Genomic DNA, 23,471 nt, shown 5'->3' with positions numbered 1-23,471 from the left:
AACTTGACGCGACCTAGACCATGGATCTAAACCGAGTTGTTTCCACATTGACATTCTTGATTGCAAAGGCTTGGGCGACAAAATGTCCTAGATCATGGGTGACCACAATATCCACGATTCAAACAGGAGAAGATGTGCTTGGTCAAGTAGAGCGGGCCTCTACGATGGCCTCATCAAGAGATAACTCACAAATATGGACTAAGCTAGCAACCTTTGATGTGTCTACAGAGATGAAGTGGGCCTTATGTCCAATGGACTAGTCAGACATACCCTCTAGAGTTGAGAATGATACTCGCTATGATGGCTAACCAAAGTGTGGGTCTGAACCCACCATTGCCCCTAATTTTGTTGCCACCACCCTACCTCCTCTACTAGGAATTACTCGATTAAGTAGCAAAGATCTAAGTTTTCTATTTTAGTTCCATGCCTCTTGCCTTCGATCATCACTCATCATCAAAATAGCTAGCCCTTTGACAGTATCTGCAGTACTTGTTTTTCTTTGGTACATTTTGTCACCTAGGTTTTAATGATGAGTGGAAGTTCCCTTTTGTCTCACGAGCCTGGTTTTGATTTTGATTTTAAGTTTGGTTTTGTTTTTTGCTTTGATTTTGCATCTTCTTGCCTTGTCCTTGCTGCCCCTTATGAGGAGGGACAACAAAATCCGCCTCTGCAAAGGAAGCACTATGAAATTGGTCAAGCAATGAAGCGTAATGCAATACTTGACACTCAAATTCATAAAAAGTAGACATGGTGGATTGTGAGATCATTTGCTACATAAAATTGAAGTATTTTCTAGGCAGCTTATTCAAGAATAAGATAACCTGGTTGTCAAGTAACTTAGAAGTCCCTATAGTGGAGAATTTGATAAAAAGTCATCAATACTCGGCCAACTTGACCTTAGGGTCATTCCAATCTGTCATTTTGAAATTTTGAAGCTCATGGTCGAGGTTTATACAACGGCTCCTATCTCGAGCCACTTAGTGATCACTCAAGTGCTCCCCTCGTTCTAAAGCTTGGTCAAAGTGTTGGAGCTGTGAGTAGAATTCGAGTAATAGATCTTTCATCAAATCAATGATAGCGGAGGCATTTCTGGCCTTCCAAGAGCAGACAATCTTTGGTGGGACAAGGGGCTGGTCTAGTTAGGGTTCCAACCCCTAAACAAGGTCCTCCCACAAATCCTAAGAGTGCCTTTGGACATGTCTCATCAGATTTGGCCAAATGGTATGGTTAGACCCGTTATAACGAATCTTATTAGTAAAAGCATACTTGGCTGAGAAGGATGAAGAACTGTGAGGTGTTTGAGGGTAAGTTGGATACTAAGAATAGAGAGGGGGATAGGATGGGTAGGTAGGAATAGGCATTGAGGAACCCATAGGTACCTATGGAGCAAGCATGGGGACTCTCAAACCTTGCGCAACTGTCGGCTGAGGCATAATAGCATAACCAAATGGTCCACTAGGAATGGCCATGGTGGTAAACAATGGTATCAACTCGTCCACACTTGGGTAAGCAGGGGAAGGCACCCCATACTATGACTGTCCCAAAGGTGCATAAGGTGGAGTCTCAGCCTCCCCCAAATGTCCATGAGCACTACCCGCAAATGAAGGTTTAGAGTTCTAAATGTTGTACCCATGTTTGAAGAACCCCCGGTGTGGTATGTGAAAGAAACATGCCATGTTTGAAAATGTAATGTCAATAGTGTGAACGGTAAAGATAATACTGCAGCAGAAGTGGGCTTTAGAAGAAATCAAGAAAGTCACATTCCTCTCAAGAATCGCCATCAACAAGACAATTCCTCTTCTTATAGCACAAAAGATAAGATAGCAAGTTCCAATTCCTTCAAGCATTAAAACTTCATAATTAGTGATCTTAATCCACACTTGACACAATACACAACTTCAAGAAGTCAAAGTATCCAGGGCTTCAAACAGATTTAGAAATCACACGCTTGCTTTTTTTTTACAAAAATAGAATCATTCTTTATAAAAAATATATAAATCATAGGCTTGCTTAGACATCATTATTATTCACAAACAGAACAATGCTGTTCTGAATGCACTAGAAAACTAAACAACTCATTCTGCAACGTTTCTTTGGAGGGGGCTTTAAAAAAAGTCATTCTGCAACATACAATTGGACAAAATACACCATTATACGTAATGTCAAGCAATTTGATTTAGAACCTTCTTTGAGGTATGTTGTCCTACCTTAATTACCATGTCACTATCTTCAGTGTGTGAAAGAGTCTCTATTTCGATCCTAAGAAATGGTCCCACAGAGCTGTTAGTCAATTTTGAGCCAGAATCTGAGAGCAGCATGTTATATGTGGAGTTCTCTGCATGTTGACTGGCTCCTGAGAGAACTTCTGCATATGTAGCTTTACGGTTCTTTGCTGTGGTAAAAAAAGGCAAGGCTGAATCCTGCAATTGAACATTGAGTACAAATTCAATAAACTAGCTCCTCTCGCTTAGCTGGATAGCCAATAAAGAAGCTAATATATTCTCATGGTATACTAATAGTAAATACTAACGACAGCTGCTTCAACTGTTAATATTCCAGTACCTGACTGCCCAAAACAACAGGAAAAGCTGATCTTTTTTCATACAGATCCACTGCCTTGAAGCAATTCACAGTTGTACAGTAATGTGTTGACTGTTGCCAGATTTTGATTTTGAGATCAACACCTTCAAGCTCTAGAGTTGCAATATCTCTTTTTGGTTCTCTGAAAAGGTAGCACACATGATGCTTAAATTTCATACATCAAATAAACCCCAGCATAAGATCAACACAAAAGACTTCTATGCCACTAGTCAACTGTATGGCCAAATTATCACAATTCAGATTGTAGGCTACGGCATGAGCAATGACTCATATGCCACCATAAAATCTGAATACACTTATTTTGCAGCAAGAAAGCTAGGCTTTTAATTATTCCTCTTTTGCATTGTTCTTCAATCTACCTTGCAGCAAGAGCACTAGTCTTTTTAATCATTCCTCTGTCTTTTTAATTATTCCTCTTTCAAATTATTCACTCTACCTCCCTTGACAATAGCTTGTCAACTACATGATTGCAAGTTAATGGCTCAACAAGCCATGCACCATTTCATCCAGAACTTCGTTAACAACCTAGATAAGGGCCAAGATCAAGGCATGCCAAACCATTCAAAACTAAAATCAGAAACCACACTGACTCACAAATCTAGTGGGAAGAGGAGAATAGTAAGGCTCTGTCGGCATTGATGTTTGTCTTGCACCTGAAGTAACTTTTGCTATGCAGTCAGACAGTATTTAAAAGCCTTCACAATTTTCCTAACGAATCACCCTTCCAACCCAGCTCTACATAATTTGCAAATAGCAGTATTGCTACTGTTTTGCACTTTACATACTATTGTCTTTGTCAATACAAAGAGTCCTTCCATTTACAACTACAACTTGCAGGTGGAATATCTAGATATTGCAATTTACAATGACATTGAAACAACTGTGATATCAGGAAATCTTTATCTCACAATCATACTTCATGTGCAACAGTATGTTGAGCATTTTATCATGATTTGAGCATGAGCATTCAAGGTGCAAAAGAGGACCTCATAACACCCTTTGGGCCCATCATAAATATCCTCAACAAGAGAATCCTGCACTTGTCCATTATTAGCATCCTTATGAATATCCTTGCACAAAAGCAATGCCTCAAGCCAGCCCAAATGTGAGCAACAAGGGCAGTTTTTCCTGTGAAATAGGAGATGGTGACCCTCTCATGGAAGGCTGCAATTTGTTACAGCACAATGTCTCTCCCAAAAACTGCCATTGCATGTTCTCCTTCTGGTAAACTAGTTGCTTTCCCATCATTTGCATGAATTTAACTATTCATTAGGCTATAAGCTTGAGCAAGCATATATCGAAACGAATTGCCCCTCTCTTGTTGACGAGGACAAGAGCTCGGTTGAGGGACCTCTGAAATGCCTGAGCCCGCAGGATCGGCTGTTGGCTTGTGGCATTAGCCTACTTTATCTCTTTCTCCATCATCATGAAAATCCTCAGCAGCCTAGGATTCTGCATTTGAATCCACATGCCCCCTCTCCCCTACACTCTTTGGACTCTACATCAACAAGATAGAGGAGCACTTCACACAAGGAGTCGGAGTGGACATAGCACGTATGTTGGTCCCTATTATGCGATATGCTAATCATATTGTCTCGATATTTGAGTCAAAAGAGGGTGCGCAATGACACCTCTGTGCCCTACATGACTTCTAGACACAACATGAATTGACCACTAATCTTGGAAAAACCAAGATCTTGATCTTCCACACATCAACCAAGTATGGAGGAGATCAATCGTCACTCTAGGAGCAGGAAAGGTGGAGGTAGTAGGTTCATATATCTACTCAAGGGTCACATTAACCACATCTATTGGGAGATTCACTAGGGCACAAGCAGCCAAAGACCGACTCACACAATGATATGCAACACTAGCCATGCTAGAGAGAGAGTACTATCACATGCACTTCCATGAACCTCACACGCAAAGGTCATTATTTGACACATTGGTCACACCACCATGATGTATGGAGCACCAATCTGCATCAAACCATCAATACCACATGAGATCATTAGAGCAAAGTTTGCAACACCCCATGATGACAAAAGGCCCTTTTCCATACCATCAGCTTTGTACACAAGGTACGAGGCATACACCTAGGTAAATTGCCTAAGAGAGCTTTCAAGGCTTCAAAATAGCTAGCACATGTAAGACAAGAGAGCTCATGGTATGCACAAGTAGAGCAATGGTTTACAGGATATGGGATTGACATGGACCAACTTCCCCTTCTAGTATGGCCCTAACTCCCCCTCCATACACCTCTCACATTGAGAGGAACCTATTCATGGGACAAATTTCTATCAAATGCACAACAACATATATGGATCTCACTCCAACAACCCCTCCCCCCGAAGATTATGCTTCCTACACTCGCATATTTTTTTGCCACTTTTGCCTTGGACTGCTCCACCTTGGGGGTTCTTACTGGGCACATTTGCTTTATGCTATGGAAGGACACTTTACATGCTGGTACCTCATGGATCTCTTGGAGCCATGCTTGCACTCCTTAAACTATGGGTGGTGGGGGTATTTTGGATGGGCATAATCTCAAGGTTGCTCTTCGACAGTGTCTCTTTCGTGCCATGTGCACTGATTGACACCCTTGGGTCTTTGTTGCTCGGTTCTTTTTGGAAGAACAAAGCATGGTTCATGGATTCTTGCTCACCCACCTCGTCTACTTGTGGAAGTTGGTCCTTCAAAAGGCCTAGTGGCACCCTGCGGAAAACTGCTTGGCTGCTAACTTTTTTCAAATGGAATTGCTAGCGATGTCCAAGCTGATTTTATGGGATTGAAAGCAAGAGGCTTGCCCTAAATTTAATCTAATGGCACAACAGGGCTTATCTGTGTTTTCTGATGCCACTCTAGTAACTCACTAGGGATTGATGTCTTTCCACACCGCTAGCAAACTTTTTTGCATTCCTCGAGGTTATAGGGACTTGTGGGACCAATTTTGACAGCATTACAGCCTACAGAGTCCTTCTCTACCCTCATTCCTGATCGTGCCCTCATTCTTGATCGGTCTTGGCATGATTGGGACCTTGCAAGTCGACTCCAACTAGAAAAGGCTTCAGCTAATCAAGTATACCATCTTATAATCAAGGACTACCATTGGCTGGTCATTAAGGCCAATATTATCTAGGGCATGCACAAATCTCAGCATTGGTGGAAAATGACTATCATGGAGGGTTGGTTCAATAAGACTCCATACAAAAGTAAATTCTTTCTTTGGCATGTCATGATTGTGGGCTGCCAATTGCCGCGACACTTGCAAAATGCCGCATCTCAAATGGTGCTTTTTTTTTCTTGCCTAATCACTACAGAAACTTCTCGCCACTGTTTTCTTTTGTGTCCTTTGGCATGGAAAACTTGGTCCCTGTTATCTGCTATTTGAGGGGATGTGGTTGGCACATCATTGTGCCCCTTTGATTGGGTCTTTGCTTGGCCCAAATACCCTTCTTTGGCACAACCACATATGAAGATTCTGTTTCCATTCCTCCGTTTCTAGCGTTGCTCGCACATTGGACGACTTGAAATGCTTTTGTTTTTGATTCCGCATTGGGGTTGCAAACTCACCTCACCAAGTTGCAAGGTCTTCTACATTGGCAGCTTGATCTTATTGACACATTGATGTCCTTTCCAAGGATGACTTGGTCCCTTTGCATACGGCAATCTCAATTGCTTCTTTGCCATGACTTTTGTAGTCTTTTAGTTATCTAATCTTTTGTAAAGTGAGTTTAAGCACAATGGCCTAGAGCCATCTTGCATCTTGTAATCATGTAATCTTGTACTTTTTTCGTAATCAATACAATTACCTTTTACCAAAAAAAAAAAAAAAGAGGAAGAATAACACTATTTTCATGCATTTTCGGACAGTGCGGAAACCTAAGGATTTGCTGCAGGCAGGTGTGAGGTTCTGGGCTAACAGCTGCACAACAGTACAGTCAAGAAAGCCACCATCAAGACCATTATGAATTCTACAAACATGTACGCGGATCTGCAGTCAAGTGACCAGGCATCATGACCTCTTCATAACCGGGCAGTTGTGCAGATTTGCAGACTGGACAGGAGTGAATCTTCACAGACAGCCACTGGGACCTACAGACAGGCAAGTGCAGATATCATGCCTGAGCTTGATGTGTCCTTCGTAGATCAGGTAGTGGCGGCCATGGGACTAGATCCTGAAGCTGAAGAGGAAATGGTACTGTACTCAAAAGTACCATTTCCTCTTTGAACTCAAGCAAGTATGCTGCAGATAAATCCATGGCAGGTTTTGAGGGTCCTCTCTTCAGAAACTCTTGTGCGCTCCTATGCACAGGTTGCTATCCGATTTTATGATTCCCAAGATCTGGATTGAGAACACTTGCTGGAATTTTCCAACACCTTGCTTGATGAACATGTTGAACATAATCATCATAATCTCCCAAAGTGTGATAAGGAGGATCTTTTGGATCCTCATGTGGACATGAAGAAAGTGCTTCACTACTTCTTTGCCTTTAATGAGAGTGGAGCCATTCTCTTTTTCATTGCTAGGATTCTGTTGCTTTCTTGGATTCACAAGTGGTTGACCTCCATTTTGCAGGGGGATTGTGTAGAAGAGATCTTAGTGGATCCCCGGGGCTTCTATGAGATCATACTGAAATTGGTGAAGTACGGGGATGAGCTGCCTCTTTTCTTCAATAGACAGGATTTGGTGCATGTGATGCCATGAAACCCATGGCTGATTTTTATTGTTTACTTAGTCAGGAATTCGCCGGTATGGATTGAGGTTGGAAACTGCCGAGCAGCTTATTGATCTCTGTTATAGGATGCAATGGCACCTATTGGTCCTGTTTGGGCACCTCCAAGTATGAGGGCAGCAAATAGAAATCGCTTATATGAGGGCTGCAAATACTGCACAGAAAAAACCCAATTGGTTGCATTTGAATTGCACTAGTATGCATCTCTTGTGTTTTAGACTTAAATGGGGCACCTTTTGTAGTTACGATTTCTCATGTGGCAAGGTTGGCCACTTCGTGGCTGAGTGCCCAGAAAAAAAGGATATAAGAGTCATAGTTAATGCACCAACCATTGATGAACAGCCTATCCAAAAGGGTTTGGCTAAGGGCAAGCAGCATGTGCTATCTTCAGTGCCTCAGGAATCAGGATGAATTGACGTTTAGAGTAGAAAAGGCAAGAAGGTCTATGTTGAGCTGCCAGCTAGTCCATTGACAAGCTCCTAAGACTCCTTCCGTATGAATGTGCATTGAAAGGATAGGTCTTCACATCTTGGATGAGAATAAATTATATGAATTATGTGTTGTTGAGCATAAGAATCATAGGGAAGCAAGTAGAATTGTTGAATGCCATGGGTTCAGATTGTTTTGCGTTGGGGGACATTGCGATGCATTACTCTAGTGTCCTCATGGTTTCTTATGAAAGATTTCAACTGGTTCTTGTGAAAAATGATGTGTTTTGCCATTTTTTAGTGATTGAAATGAAAGTGAGTTTTATGGCGGGTTGGGGTCTATGCACCTAATGATGCCTCCCATTGATGAGACCTATGGGATCCGATCGTCTGAAAGCAAGCCTGTCCCTTGGTAGTAGATTGGGCTTGTTGATGGTTGACTTCAATATGTGTGTTGATTTTTCATAGTCTATCTTTGAGCACTCAGTGATGGTTGTCAGTTCTCAAACAGGATCTTTGATCTTGGCTTTGTTCATCATTTTTGGGATCTACCTTTCATTCAGCTCAGCACACTGTGACATGGAGTTTCTTGGATTGTACGTATGTTATGCAAGATGATGCTTTCTTACCGGAGATTCTAGAGATGAGGGTGTTTACAACAATGTGCTATATCTGATCACTTCCTTTGCACTTTCACATGCTTAGACAGCCCATTAGCCCCTTTGGAAAGTCTTTGGGCAGGATTTCTTTGCACTTTAATTTCTCCTTTTTGAGCCATGCAAATTTCAACAGTTACATGGGACAACTGCTTGACAAGTTTTTGCTTGACTTTCTATGTGCAAGAAATGCCTCCTTTGAGCAATTGATTCGAATTGTGCAGAGGGTTGCCAGGCAATATGGGATTCACCATGTTTCGCTTTGCAGGCAGCACATCCATGTTGCTGAGGAATTGTTGCTACTCTCTTTGGACTATTGCTACTCTGTGTGTGGTGCAATGTATGTGGTTACTGTCCGGAAAAAACTAGTGAGCTAGGGCTGTGTGTACCCTCTCTCCAAGATGCTTGCTTGTAGTAATGATGTGTGGAGTCTTGATCTCAAGTAGAAAGTGGCTGAAACGATATGGGAACTCCAAGACTAGTCTTAGGGAGGTGTCACCTCTAAATAGTGTGGAGTATCTTGCTCAGATTTTACTCTAGGCTTGGCATCTGCAGATGTAGTGCTCCTCACTCTCCACCTCCTAGCATAATTTGCAAATTCTCCCTGCTCTAGGGATGCCGGCTGCGCTTTTATCTCGGCCTTGAACTAATGAAGGAGACCATGGGCTGGCCAATGGGTACTCACATGTCACGTGGTGGCATGTAAATGCCTAAGTATCCAAGTCTCTCAATGAAACCATCTATGATTTGCTGTGGTCCTCATAAAGTGGTCATTGTAGTATGACATCTTCAGGGGGAGGGGTTGTTGGAGTGAGATCCATATATCCTGTAAGCCACCGCTCTACTTGTGCATACCATTGTGCTAAAGTGGCTGCAGCATACAGTTCCCAATCTGCAAAGATTGCTTCCTATGAGTAGATAGCTTCTTGTTGTTTCCTTTTATACTGTCAACTTTTTGCCATTTACAGGGCTTGTATTGTTTTTAACCTCAGTTTATTTATCTGAGGTGGTTAAGTATGGTGTACCCCACACACAACACAGCCAGCATGTAAAGGCCCAGCATCACCGTTACAATCAAGGAATTTGCATCATCATAAATAAATGAACCAAAATTAAAGCTAAAAGGTAAGATAAATCAAACTCTTTAAATCGTGTTGGCTATGAACATTGCCTAACGAAGAGTAACCAACTTCAGGGATAAAAAACAGTAGTATTTGTTCAGCACTTCAAAGACTTCTCAATGTTACATGACTTTGTAAGAGCTTAACGTTGAGGGCTCCCACCCACCAGAGACGAAGGCAAACAAGGAAAGACAAACATACTTACATGCCTCTTAAGGTGACTTTAGCTTCCCCAATCAATATGGTTACAACAACTCGGCAATAGCCTTTCGGTAACTCCTTATGTCCTATCAGGCCTGAAGGATTATACTCGGTAGCTTCATAAATATCCTGTTTCACAATAGAACGATGCACATTAGAAACTCTTACAGCTGCCAAACACTAAGGACCTAGCAGAACAAAGAAAACGCAGATCACCTCAATAATTTCATCTGGGATCACCCCAGCAAATTGCCTTGATGCGGTAGCACTTCCTACTGCACCTAGCATCCCAAGGGACAAAAAATTAAGCCAACTGCGTTGCTTTTGAGATGATTGATCATCTGGCTTTCGCTGTGACAAAGACTCTTTGTGGCTTGTGCCTAATGATTCACTTGCAATGTAATCTTGGACATTTTCTGCTGAGCTCTGCATTGACATGATAGACCTTAGTATGGTGAGGTAATAAGCACCCTAAAATATTTATACTCTGTAACACTTTGGTTCTCTATAAAGCCATTAAAACCAATATTTCCTGAAGCTGTAAACTGCTCTCTGCTGCAGATCGGAAGGACAAAATTTCCTCCACATCGAGCTCATTTTCCAGTTCCTCAAGCTTGGCCAGGCTTTGATCTGCAGCTGGCTTTTAAATATTTCCAAAAATGTCCAAAAACTCAGTGTATCAGTTTCTTGAAAGTTCTTAAAACCTATTGACATTAATAGGCAAAAACATCTATAACTTAATGTTTTGAAGTCTGAACCTTTCCATTACATAAGCAATCCAGCTTTGATTGGTACAAAGACACATATTTTCTCCGCATATTCCTGTATACCTCCCAGGCAAACAAAATTTGTACTGAGAGACTCAATCTATTCTCTATACTAGTGTAAATTCAGGCAGTGCTTGGTAGCTACACAGGATGAAACAAGTTAGGAATACTCCAATACATGCGCCATCCGAGGTAACTCCATGAACTTCGACGCAGGTGTTTTCGCACATCAACCAAAATGGCCTGCACTGCATATTGCCACCACACCTTTTCCCACCCACTTTCTTTTCTATTATAACCATGTTGGCCAACAGCGGGTCTGAACCGTCCATATCTGAAAACATTGTGAACATATGAACAGTATGAACACATGAATGGCAAGCCTAAACGTCCATATCTGGAAACAGTGTGAATGTATGAACACCAAATAAGCAGCTTTAAAGAACATGGGACCCTTCCTTTTTCCCCCCCTTTCATGCATGTTTCTTTCAGAAGAAAAGACATGCAAACGTTTTAACATTATATACAAATATAAGAAAATCTGCGCATAAGTTCTAATGGTCAGGGAACTATTTGCACCTTAACTTTCATCGGACGAAACTAACAAATATGAGCATCAGATATTAGATAACATAAAAACATTGATATTTGGGTATAACATATAATGACTTTACAACTTATCGCATCTGATTCTTGAGAAAACAGTCAAATAGCATATTTTAAAACCTCCTTGCTTTGCTAACATAAAAAGTAGACAATTGGATATGTTTGCACAATTCGGTGAAGAGTTGGTGAAGAGCTGCCACTCATCATGGTGAAGCCACTCACCTGGGTAGAATCTAGGTGATGAACACCGTCACGAGGACGTGAAATTTTGAGATGCTTTAATCTTGCTAGTAACATTTGATTAAGTTATTAATCAAATGTGCAAGGTTGTTTAGCACATGTGATGCACATGGCAGTTATTTCATGGAAACGGGCCAAGGACCCCGAGGATGCATTGGGTGTTAAAGGCAAAAGTTATGTTAAGTTATGCCAACTGGGTTTTGGTGGTAAATTGGTGCCAAGTTGGACCCTAGGAATCTAAGATAATTGTTTGGCCATTAAGTGTCAGTGGTGGTGACACTAGGGACTAGCATTAATTAATTAATTAATGCTAGTCTAAGGGTCAACAGAGGTTGGAAACCACTTCAAGTTGCAAATGGCCTAGCCAATTTCATTACACATGGGCATGTTTAGTTTTGGGCAGGGTCAAAAGGGCTGAAATTAATTTTCAAAATTAATTAATTCTGAAAAATCAATTTAATGGCTGAAAATGCATTAGGAAGGCTGCCACTTGGCAAAACTTTCCCATGCAACTAGGGAGAAGGCTGTTGGAGGGTGGTGGAAGCTGAATTGCAGCCATTCGGAGCTTGGTAGAGGGAGAGGAGGTGATCAGATTTGGCTCTGAGAAGCGACGACGACTGATCGCACGCCACGACAGGACAAGGGGCAGCACGATTTCTCTTCCGCCTCAAGAGAGGCAACGGTAGAAGAGGATGGCTCGCCAATCAAGCTAGAGTTTTACCCCCCTTTTGAAGCTGTTGGTGCCATCAAATTTGTCATCAGAGCTACGAATCAAAAGATACATTTCAGCTGATTTTCTCTCTTTCTACAGCATTCTCTCATCTCCTCTAGTCTATGCTCAAGCATTCTCAGCAATTCTCAGCCATTGGTAGCAGAGTACAGCCAAATTTGGTGGACAACAGAGAGTTTACTGCTGTAAACCCTAAATTACAACAATAATTAGAGTTTAGCAGCCACCTTGGGACCCGTGCCATCAGTCAAAGGCATTGTACACTGAAATCAGCACCGGAAATTCGTGGAATTGTGAGGATTTCAGATGCCAGCCCATCTATTGTGAATTTGGGGCAGCATTTGACTAGTTGCGGTTCCATTAGAGCAAGTCCTGGGTGAAAATCAAGGGGCAATTTACCTGAATGCTTTGCTGATTATTGAAACAGCAAGGGGCTTTTGAATCAGCCAAGGAGATCGTGAAATCTCGGCTTGTAATTTATCCATCAGCAATTGAAATTAAAGAAATACCGAAAGGGGCGCCAGTTTTGGGGCCAACAGGGTGTCCATTGTCCAAGTTTATGAAGGTAAAGTGAGCATTTCAGTTTATGTTCATTTGCTGATTGCTGTAATTAAGTGTTTAATCAGGTTAAACCACCCTATCCTAAGAAGGAAGGCTGGTTTCAAACACTCCCAAAAAAAATTGATAAAAAATCCTATGAGTCAAAATGTGGAAGAAAACTTGCTCCAAGATCTAAGAGATGTGTCAAAATCCCCTCTCTATCAATGAGATACTCCAATCTAGGTACCACAAAGAGCACCTCATAAGAGAGACTAAACGCCAATTAGCTAGTCTTCAAAACTTCAACAGTAGCGTAAAATCCTCTTTGTGGTCAAAATTCTCAAAGCCTCGAACATCAAGCCATGCACTTGGAAGTTATTTGAAGAAGTCCTCATGCTCAACAAACCTTTGGCTAGACCAGGAGGCAAGACCTTATTGTGCTCCTTCTCAACTTTGACAAGGCATATGATCGCGTAGATTGGGAGTTCTTGGAGGGCATAATGGTGAGGATGGGCTTTCCAGAGCAGTGGGTCAAGGGAGTAGCAGCTCTCTATTTTTCAGCACGTATGTAGGTCATGATTGGAGGGGCAACAAGAGATGGATTCAGCATTCATAGATCAGTTAGACAGGGATATCCACTAGCTCCTTTCTTGTTTTTATTTGTACCAGAGGCCATGAGTTCCTTCTTGAGAGACAAATCTATAGATATCAAAGGTATCATGCTACCCATCCTCGAATTTGACCAGCTTCTTGATGTGAAGTTTACTGATGATACAACAATTTACTTGGATGGGAATGAGGGCAACTTTAGAGCCTTTGAAACAGCCATGGAGACATTTTGCAGAGCATTAAGAGCACTAATTAATTGGCACAAATCCTATGGATTTTGGGCATGCGACACTAGACAGCCAGAGTGGCGACCACATGAGGATTACACGTGGGTTCCCTGTGGGACAGCTGTGAGATATCTTGGATGCCATGTGGGGATTGACATTACCTCAAAGCAGCAACTGGCGCCCCTCCTTTTGAGCATCAAACAGAAGCTTTTATATTGGAGCTCGGTGAGACTCTCATTAACAGGAAGAGTAGTGGTTGCCAACCAAGTTCTTCTCGCGACCATGTGGTACATCACTTCTTGTTGGGCATTCTCTAGGTCGTGCATCGGCCAGGTGAAACGCCTCATCAAGAACTTCATTTGGTCAGGAGGAGATGGGAGTCCAACCAAAGCAAAGGTGGCTTGGGATATCATCATAAAACCTAGATCCAAAGGAGGTTTGGGGATCATAGACCCAAATAGCCAAAGCAAAGCCTTATTGGTCAAGCTCATTGTTAGGGGTCTACTTCCAAGTGAGGAGCCCTAGAAGAAACTTCTGATGGGGAGGCTAGAGAACTTGACACCTACACGTGGAGGACCATGGCAGTCCAGCATTCACTGGATATTTCAAGAATTAGAACTAGAGATTTTGGGAGGAACTTTGAGGTCAAGTTTGTAGCTGCCATTATTGTGAGAGGTTGAGAGGATCGAAGCTCAGCTGAGAGTGCAGTAGACAGTGTGGAGAGTGAAGCACGACACCTAATGCAATAGACTGAAAGAGTGTAGAATGAAAGTACAAAGTACAATCCTTAAACCTTAGGGTTGTAAGGGGTATTCACACCTGAAAGTGTGTGCAACATAATAAGTGCCCGTAAATGTATAACATAGACACATACAAAAAAGGAGAATAAGACTGGGGGAAAAAACCTCTCGTACAGAGAGTAAAAAGTGCCCCAGTGTCCTACTGATCACTGACACTCCTCTGTGAGCGTAAGCGTAAGTGAAACCCAACAAACCCCCCTAGAGTGAAGAGTGATCAAAATACAAGGATCATCCACCACCAAAGGAGATCAAATTTAAAGCATTGCGAAATGCTTCAAATTTGTCAGGAGGAAGAGCTTTGGTGAAGATGTGTGCCACATTACTGGTGGTAGGACAATAGACAAGGCTGATATCTCCTGCATGTAGCCTCTCTCTGACAAATTGATAATGTACCTCAATGTGTTTCGTGCGTGCGTGAAACACTGGGTTCCGTGCCAATGCAATGGCACTCTAACTATCAATGAACAAAGGAGTAGGCTCCATGACAGATACACCCAGATCAGCTAGTAAGCGTCTAATCCATACACATTCAACTGTGGTAGAGAAAACTGCCTTGTATTCAGCTCCACATGACGATGTGGCGACAGTGGATTGTTTCTTGCTAAGCCAAGATATACAAGATGAGCCAAGAAAGAAACAATTTCCACTAGTGATGTGACGTGAATCATAATCACCAAGCCAATCAGAATCATTGTAAGCATGTAAGTGTAGCGGTCCCTCCTTGGCATAAAGCAATCCAAGAGATCTAGTACCGGAAGACAAACTTGATAGCTTGCCAATGTGACATGAGTGGTTGATGCATGTATCTCCTCAAGGTTGAAACTGCAAACCGTATGTCCAACCTGTTGTATAGGTAGACAAGGCATCCAATTGCTGGAGCATATGTGTGTATATCAAACAAATCACTGTCATCATGCAATAACAGCTATTAGTCCAAGTTCCATTGGTGTACAGACTTTTGGTATACAGACTAGCTTGTAATCCTGTAAGCCAAACCTCTCAAGGAGTTTACCAATGTATCTGGGCTATCATAAACCGATACCTCTAGCATCATGTATGAACTAAATGACCAAGTAATAATGCAAAAACCCCAAGTCTGTGTTGAGATATCGAACTCCACTCGTGATATGCCAGGGTGACCATTGTGCATTTATGTCACCGACTTGTTAGTTGCAGATGCGGTTGGTACACCGCCCATGAATAATAGCTAGATGACAGCTATCCTTATCTACTCTAGTTCGTGGTTCAATTAGTATGCCACCTTAGATAGTTGAGTTTGGTTTGAGACCCATATATAGGGTTCTTCTATTTCTATGTACTTGAGTTCTTTTGGCTTACACAACTAAGAAAAGGAAAACTGTTTTCAGCCTTCACCTGTGTGTGTATTCCCCCATTGTGCAAGCAAGAAAGCCACAAGTGAGACTCCTTCCTTCTCTCCCACAATCTTGACATGGTATCAGAGCCTTGTTCGTGGTAAGGAGCTCAAGAAAGCAAACCAAGTTCGCGGTGTTCTAGTAAGAGGACCAGTGTTGCTTTCATTTTTATGTTTTGGGAGCAAGTCTCTGCAGGTAGCACAGTCGGAAAGTGCAAGAGTGCATTGTCTCAGACTGAGACGCCCTTCGCGGTGTAGCAAGAGGGCAGTATATGCTGCGGGAAAGGGCTTTAGCCCTTGGTTGCTCTGTTTTTTTTATTTGAGGCCATTTCGGGGCCTGTTTTGGAGGCCGAAGTTTTCTGCACGCACTCAGGAAAAGGCCCTGTTTTATGCTATGCGAACACTGTTCTACAGATCGGTGAAAAGTTACTGTAGAAATTGCATCGTATACCGGTGCCCAGAGACATTGGGAGTTACAGAATCATCCTTGTTGCCTGTTGATGCAAAATCGTCACTAGGAAGTGACTGTGTGGTCAAATACCACTTTCGTCAGTTTTGCAGATTTGCCCTTGTGAGACTGAAGCTGTGTTCTTTGCAGCAACAGAATTTTTTGCAGTGTTATGTAATGGCTTTTGATTCTCTTTCACAGATTGTCACTGAAAAGCTTGACAAGAACAACTTCCAAGCATGGAAGTTCATAATGACGAATTTCCTTATGAGAAAAGGATATTGGGAATTCGTTGCAGGAAATGAAGAAAAACCAGTTCTTCCTGATGTTCCCAATCAACAACAAATGCAGGCATTTAAAGCATGGCATGAGAGAGCCAAGAAAGTTCTGTACTGGCTGTCTATCAGCATTTCAAACTCTATAATTGTGCATATTCAAGATGCAAGTACGCCAAAGGAGGCATGGGATACTTTATCAAAAATGTATAGCACAAATACGCAAGCCAGGAAAATGCAGCTCAAGCAAGAGTTGCACAATGTGCAAAGAGATAGTATGAGCATCAATGACTACCACATGAAGGTGAAGAAGATTGCAGATGCACTTGCTTCCATTGGGTCGCCAGTGGAAGATGATGATTTAGTTTCTGTGACCTTGAATGGTCTAGGAAAGGATTATACACAATTCTGAACATCCATTTCCGTCCGTGAAAGATTTCCTGATTTTGAGGAGTTGATTGCTCTTTTAGTTTCTGAGGAGCAGAGAAATGGTGGTGCATCTTCTTCAGGAGGAACTTCAAAAGAAGCTGTCTTCTACTCAAATGCTGGAAGAGGTAGAGGCAGAGGTAGAGAAGGCCGATCTGGAGGCCGTGATAGAAATCAGAATATGCAGCAAACTCAAGAAAACCAGTCCTATGGAGGAGGACGTGGTAACTCTAGAGGCAGGGGGAGCCAAAGAGGTCGTGGTGGATGGCAAAGAGGCCAAAATGCAAACAGCAATGTTGAATGCTACTACTGTGGTAAAATAGGTCATATGGCTAAAGACTGCTATAAAAAGCAGAATGACATCATGAATGAAAAATTGCAACAAGGAAATCATGCATCTTCTAGTAGACAGGGTGATGACAGAAATGAGCATTTGTTTATGGTGCAGCACATGACCAATTCTGTGACAAGTGCAGAAGAAAGTAACGATGTGTGGTATATTGACTCACGTGCATCAAACCACATGACAAGTCATACAGAATGGATGCAGGATGCAAGGAAAATTAAAAAACCACGATTTGTGGAGACTGGTGATGATACTGCACATCCTATTGTGCAAATTGGAAAAATTCCTTTGTCTATGCAGAATGGGAAAAAGAAATACCTGTCGGATGTATTTCATGTCCCGAATATCACCAAGAACCTAGTTTCTGTTGGTCAAATGGTTGAGCAGGGCTTGCAGGTTAGATTTAATTCTCATGGATGCTTTGTTGAGGATATAAAAAATAAAGGTCACTTGATAGCAAAAGGAAAGAAGAAAGGCAGAATGTTTACGTTGGATGCAAACATGCCTGAATTGAGTGCAGCAATGTTTACACATGGGACCGGTGTAGTTGCAGATATTGATATCTGGCATAAACGCATTGGTCATGTTAATATACAGCGACTTAAATCAATGCAAGCCCAAAATATTGTTGCAGGATTGCCTGAATTCAAGGTTGCAGAAATGCATAAGGTATGTGAAGCCTGTCAATTTGAAAAACAGGCAAGGAAACCATTTCCTAGACATGTTCAAGAGAGTAAGAAGCCATTGGAATTAATCCACTCTGATCTATAGACTACTAAAGCTGCATCTCTTGGAGACTGTCATTATTTTGTTACTTTTATTGATGACTATAGCAGAAAAGTTTAGGTGTATTTTATGAAAATGAAAAGTGAAGTTTTTGGACATTTCAAAACTTTTAAAGCTATGGTTGAAAAAGAAACAGGCCTGCAAATAAAATGCCTAAGGTCAGATGGAGGGGAAGAGTACCTCTCAAATGAGTTTGCAAGGTTCTTGCAGAAGCATGGCATAAAGCAGCAATATTCATGTAGTCATACCCCACAACAAAATGGAATTGCAGAAAAAAAAAACAAGCATATTGGAGAGGTATCTCGTGCCATGCTCAATGAAAAAGACCTGCCAGATTTTTACTGGGCTGAGGCAGTTGCTACAACAGTCTACATAATGAACAGGACTCCCACTGCAGCAATACATGGCATGACTCCAAAGGAGAGGTATACTGGTAGGAAACCAGATATTTCTCATTTGAAAATTTTTTGTTGCATTGCCTATGTTCATGTACCAGATGAGTTGAGATCCAAGTTGGATCCAAAAGCTGAGAAGTGCATCTTTATTGGTTACTCACTGCAGCAAAAAGGATATAGATGCTATAACCCTTCTACTCGTAAATTTACAGTGAGCATAGATGTTTTTGATGAGATGAGTAGCTAGTATAAACCAGTAAATGTGATTGATAATGTAGATGTACAAAATGGTAATGCTGCACAGAATTCACAGCAGCAATCACAAGATATTAATGGACCTGGAGCGTCCTCTAGCAGTGGTTCACATTCTTCGCCATGGACAGGCAGATTGAGATCAGGAGAATCTCCTCAAAACAATGCAGATAGTGGTATGCAGGTTTCACGAAAAGGAAAAGAGAAGGTAGATCAGCCCATGTTTAATGAGAATGCAAGTCACTCTTATGTGGATGGTGAATCCAGTGGCTCAGAACAAAGCATTGATGATTAATTGGGTATTCCTTCTATTATTACACTTGGAGTAAGGAAGACCAGGGATGTTTTGAGAGTACCTGGGAGTGAACCTACTTTGCGCAGGTCTACCAGAGCTAGGTATCCTGTGGATAGGCTGAAATATGATGGATTTACAGCCATTTACTATGCCTATATGGTCAAAGTGATACAAGAACCAGAACCCACTTCTTTTGAGCAAGCCATGGGAAAAGAAAAATTGAAGAAAGCCATGGATGAAAAAATGGATGCTTTGGAAGCAAATGCTACATGAGAATTGGTACCTTTGCCTAAAGATAAGAATACAATTGGTTGTAAGTGGGTTTATAAGGTAAAGCACAATGCAGATGGTTCTGTGAACAGATACAAGGCAAGATTAGTAGTCAAGGGGTATGCACAAACATATGGCATTGATTATGAAGAAACATTCAGTCCGGTTGCAAGGATGGCAACCGTAAGAGCAGTCATTGCTATGGCTGCATCAAAGGGATGGTCTTTACATCAGATGGATGTAAAGAATGCCTTCTTGCATGGTGATTTGCAAGAAGAGGTCTATATGGAGCAGCCACCAGGTTATGTGCATGCTGTTCATCATGAGTTTGTTTGCAGGTTGAAGAAAGCCTTGTATGGCTTGAAGCAAGCACCTAGAGCATGGTCTGACAAGATAGGACAGTATCTTGTCACTATTGGCTTTCAGATTTCCAAGGCAGATTTCTCACTTTATGTGAGAAAAACAGAGAAAGATATTATGCTGCTTGTCATTTATGTTGATGATTTGATTATCACATGTGATAGTGATGAAGATATCCTTCATGTGAAAATGCTATTGAAGCAGAAGTTTGAGATGAAGGATTTGGGAGAGCTGCGTTATTTCTTGGGCATTGAGGTGATAAGATCACCAAGTGGAATATGGCTCTTGCAGAGACAGTACGGATTGGACATGCTGTCCAAATATGGGATGACAGGCTGTAAGCCTATTTCAGTTCCTTTGGAGCAGAATGTGAAGCTGAGCGCAGATGCAGGTGAGCTTCTGGAAGACCCTACTATGTACAGGCGCATAGTAGGAAGTTTAATTTATATGACTATTACCAAGCCAGATTTGGGCTATGCTATTGGATTGGTAAGACAGTTTATGCAGGCTCCAAGGAAACCGCATTTGGATGCGGCTAGACGCATACTCAGGTATGTGAAGTCCACATTGCAGTATGGACTATTTTATGAGACTGTGGGATTCAGATACAGTTACATGGATACACTAATGTTGATTGGGCTGATAGTATTTCTCATAGACGATCTACCAGTGGGTATGTGTTTTCTTTTGGAAGTGTTGCAGTCACTTGGAGCAGCAAGAAACAGCCTACAGTTGCCTTGTCGAGCACAGAGGCCGAGTACAAGGGTGCAGCAATGGCTGCATGTGAGGTAGCTTGGTTGCATAAGCTACTTTATGATATGCATCAGCCTACAGATGGGCCAGTTGTCATTTATTGTGACAACATAAGTAGTATACACTTGGCAAATAACCCAGTCTATCATGCTAAAACAAAGCACATTGAGATGCATTATCACTATGTCAGATGACTTTGAAGAAGACCATAAAACCAGAGAAAGTAGTCGGGATGAATGAGCACGAGTCATTCCTTTTTCCTCCCAGCCTTGCCTAGTATATTGCTAGCCAGACCATCATGATCCGATTGCCAGCCATCAAACCTTGGTGAGTCCTACTATTCTTGGACTCTCTATATTTCTAGGCTCCCCTTAACCCCGTTCGGGCGCCCAAGAGCCCGGACCGTCATCCTCGTGCGTATTCCCCTTGATTTATCTTAATGTCACTTTAATGTCACATTCAATATTTGTGGCCTTAATGTCACATTAAATATCACTTCAATGTCACATTAATGTCACATTTCCTTCCCTTTAAGAATCGGTTTCTTCCTCGAAAACGATACTTGGAAGGTCTAACTGTAAATCGGGAAACCTTTTCTTTAAAGTACTTACTCGCTCCCATCTTGAGCTTTCTTCTGAACAATCTTTCCACTTAACCAAACATTCTTGATAAATAGTATTTCTTGTTCGTCTATTACGAACATTTGATATTCTTTCTGGTTCATGTGGATTAGATTGGTCATTGAATAGCTCCTCAATGTCATCATTTAAGATTAGATTATCCAAATCACCCAGCTTCTTCCTTAATTTATTTACATGAAAAATTAGATGTATTTTACTACCAGCAGATAGTTGGAGCTTGTAAGCCAATTCTCCCACCTTTTTAAGTATTATGAAAGGACCACAATACCTTGGTGAAAGCTTTGGACATTGTCCCTTTTTCATAGTTTTAGTTTGTTCAGGCATCTTAAGATAGACCAATTCTCCTTCTTCAAAGGAGATCTCTCTTCGGTGAGGATCTGCATATGCACTAGCTCCGTTTTGAGCCTTTTTAATATTTTCTTGAGCGAATTTTAACATATTATTCATATCCTCCAAAAAGTCTTTGGCTGCTTGAACCTTTTCCTTATGCAATCCTACTGCAAAAGGAGCTCTGGGCTGAAACCCATATATTAACTTAATGGACTATATCCAGTGGAAGAGTGCTTGGCACTGTTATATGCAAACTCTGCTATTGGTAGATACTCTTCCCAATTAGTTTGCCTTTTACTTACATACGCCCTAAGCATATCTTCAAGAATTTGGTTAACCCTTTCAGTTTGCCCATCTGTTTGCGGATGATCCGCCGTACTCATGCTAAGTTTAGTGTCCAATTTCCTAAATACCGCACGCCAAAATTGGCTATCAAATTTTCTATCCCAATCAGAAACTATATTTGCCGGAAGGCCATACAATCGGTATATGTTCTCTATGAACAATCTAGCCAATTCTGGTGTTTTAACATCAGTTGAAGTTGGAATGAACCTAGCCATTTTGGTTAACCTATCCACAATCACCCACACAAAGTCGTGCCCCCTCTGTGTTCTAGGTAAAGCAACAATAAAGTCCATGGAGATACTCTCCCATTTTCCCGAAGGAATTTCTAGTGTATGGAGAAGTCCTCCCATTTTCAATCTTTCAGCTTTATTAACCTGGCATTTATTACATTTGACCACATAGTCAAGGACGTCCTTATTCATTCCAGGCCAATAGAACTGCCTTTTAATAAGACTATAAGTCTTATTAACTCCTGGATGTCCCGCACTAGGGGTATCATGACACTCAAAGAGTATCTGGCGCCTTATTTCTATATCTTTCGGGACACATACCCTACCCTTGTAGAGTAAATAACCATTATCAATGGTAAAATTCTTCCACTTGAATCCAGTTTGAGCAACCCCTGATGCTCCATTTCCTTGTTGAACATCCTCAGATATTCCTTCCTCAGTAGAAGCACTTTCATTTGGATCCCCATTTTTAATTCCTTCCCATATGTTGGAATATGCCGGATCAACCTGGCATTTCCCTTTTAAAGATAAAAGCAAGTTGGAAGTGAACTGAGTAAAACTCAATTCATTAATGATGGGCATTCTACTGAGTGCATCAGCTACTATATTATACTTTCCTTTTCTATATCTTATCTCATAGTTGAACTCTTGGAGGAGTTCGGCCCCTCTAGCTTTACGCCCGTGTAAATCCGGTTGATCATTAAGCCACTTAATGCTTTCATGATCCGATAAAATCAAAAGTTTGGCACTGTACAGATAGTGCCTCCATTTCTTCATTGCATGTACTATTGCATACAGCTCCCTCTCATAAACAGAATAATTCTGTTTTGCACGGTCTAATTTCTTGCTTTCAAAAGCAACTGGTCAACCTTCTTATAATAAAACTGCGCCTATCGCCTTATCACTGGCATCAGCTTCAACCACAAACGGTTTATTGGGATCCACAATTAATAATACTAGAGCTGTAGCAATAGCTACCTTAAGTTTTTGAAAACTTTCATTTTGATCTATTCCCCAATTAAAACTTTTTCATTTCCCTTTAAGTTGGTCTGTCATTGGAACAACTATTTTGGCATAATCTCGAATGAATCTACGATAAAATCCAGATAAACCTAGGAAGATCTGCAGCTCTTCCAGGTTCCTTGGAGATGGCCATTCAATAATTGCCCTTACTTTTTCTGGATCCATGTTGATTCCCTCTTTCCAGATAATATGCCCCAAATATTTGACCTCTTGTGCAAAGAATTCACATTTAGTTTTCTTCGCATAAAGGAAATGTGTTCTTAACAGTTGGAATACTAATTGTAAGTGTTCCAAATGTTCTTCTCTTGATTTACTAAAGATCAAGATATCATCCAAGAAGACTACTACAAAATGTCCTAGATAGAGCCGTAAAACACTATTCATCAGCTTCATAAAGGTAGCTGGTGCATTAGTGAGGCCAAAAGGCATTACCAAAAAATCATAATGCCCGTATCTAGTACGAAATGCTATCTTGGGAACATCTTGTGTCTTAATTCTTACTTGGTGATAACCTGATCTTAAATCTATCTTTGTGAAGAATTTTGCCCCTTGCAATTGATCAAAAAGATCTTCCATTCTGGGCATAGGAAATTTATTCTTCACCGTTATTTTATTAAGTGCTCTATAGTCAACACAAAGTCGCATAGAACTATGTTTTTCTT

General features: G+C 41.3%; 1 protein-coding gene across 2 annotated transcripts in view; it reads right to left on the bottom strand.

The window, feature by feature from the left end:
* LOC148024453 (vacuolar protein sorting-associated protein, putative (DUF1162)) overlaps positions 1 to 23,471 on the bottom strand; it is a 233,987-nt gene that overhangs the window by 172,895 nt on the left and 37,621 nt on the right. For both annotated transcript variants that reach the window (XM_087694080.1, XM_087694079.1), the window contains exons 11-17: positions 10,689 to 10,844; positions 10,502 to 10,565; positions 10,279 to 10,383; positions 9,960 to 10,172; positions 9,748 to 9,872; positions 2,563 to 2,722; positions 2,208 to 2,420 (exon numbers count right to left, since the gene is read on the bottom strand). In XM_087694080.1, the coding sequence (XP_087550206.1) occupies positions 2,208 to 2,420; positions 2,563 to 2,722; positions 9,748 to 9,872; positions 9,960 to 10,172; positions 10,279 to 10,383; positions 10,502 to 10,565; positions 10,689 to 10,844 (1,036 nt within the window). The remainder of the gene's footprint in view (positions 1 to 2,207; positions 2,421 to 2,562; positions 2,723 to 9,747; positions 9,873 to 9,959; positions 10,173 to 10,278; positions 10,384 to 10,501; positions 10,566 to 10,688; positions 10,845 to 23,471) is intronic.

Source organism: Lygodium microphyllum, chromosome 15, assembly GCF_053477565.2.
Source record: "Lygodium microphyllum isolate KBCC chromosome 15, Lygodium_microphyllum_v1.1.10, whole genome shotgun sequence".
Classification (NCBI taxonomy): domain Eukaryota; kingdom Viridiplantae; phylum Streptophyta; class Polypodiopsida; order Schizaeales; family Lygodiaceae; genus Lygodium; species Lygodium microphyllum.
This window is presented reverse-complemented; position numbering and strand designations above follow the sequence as displayed.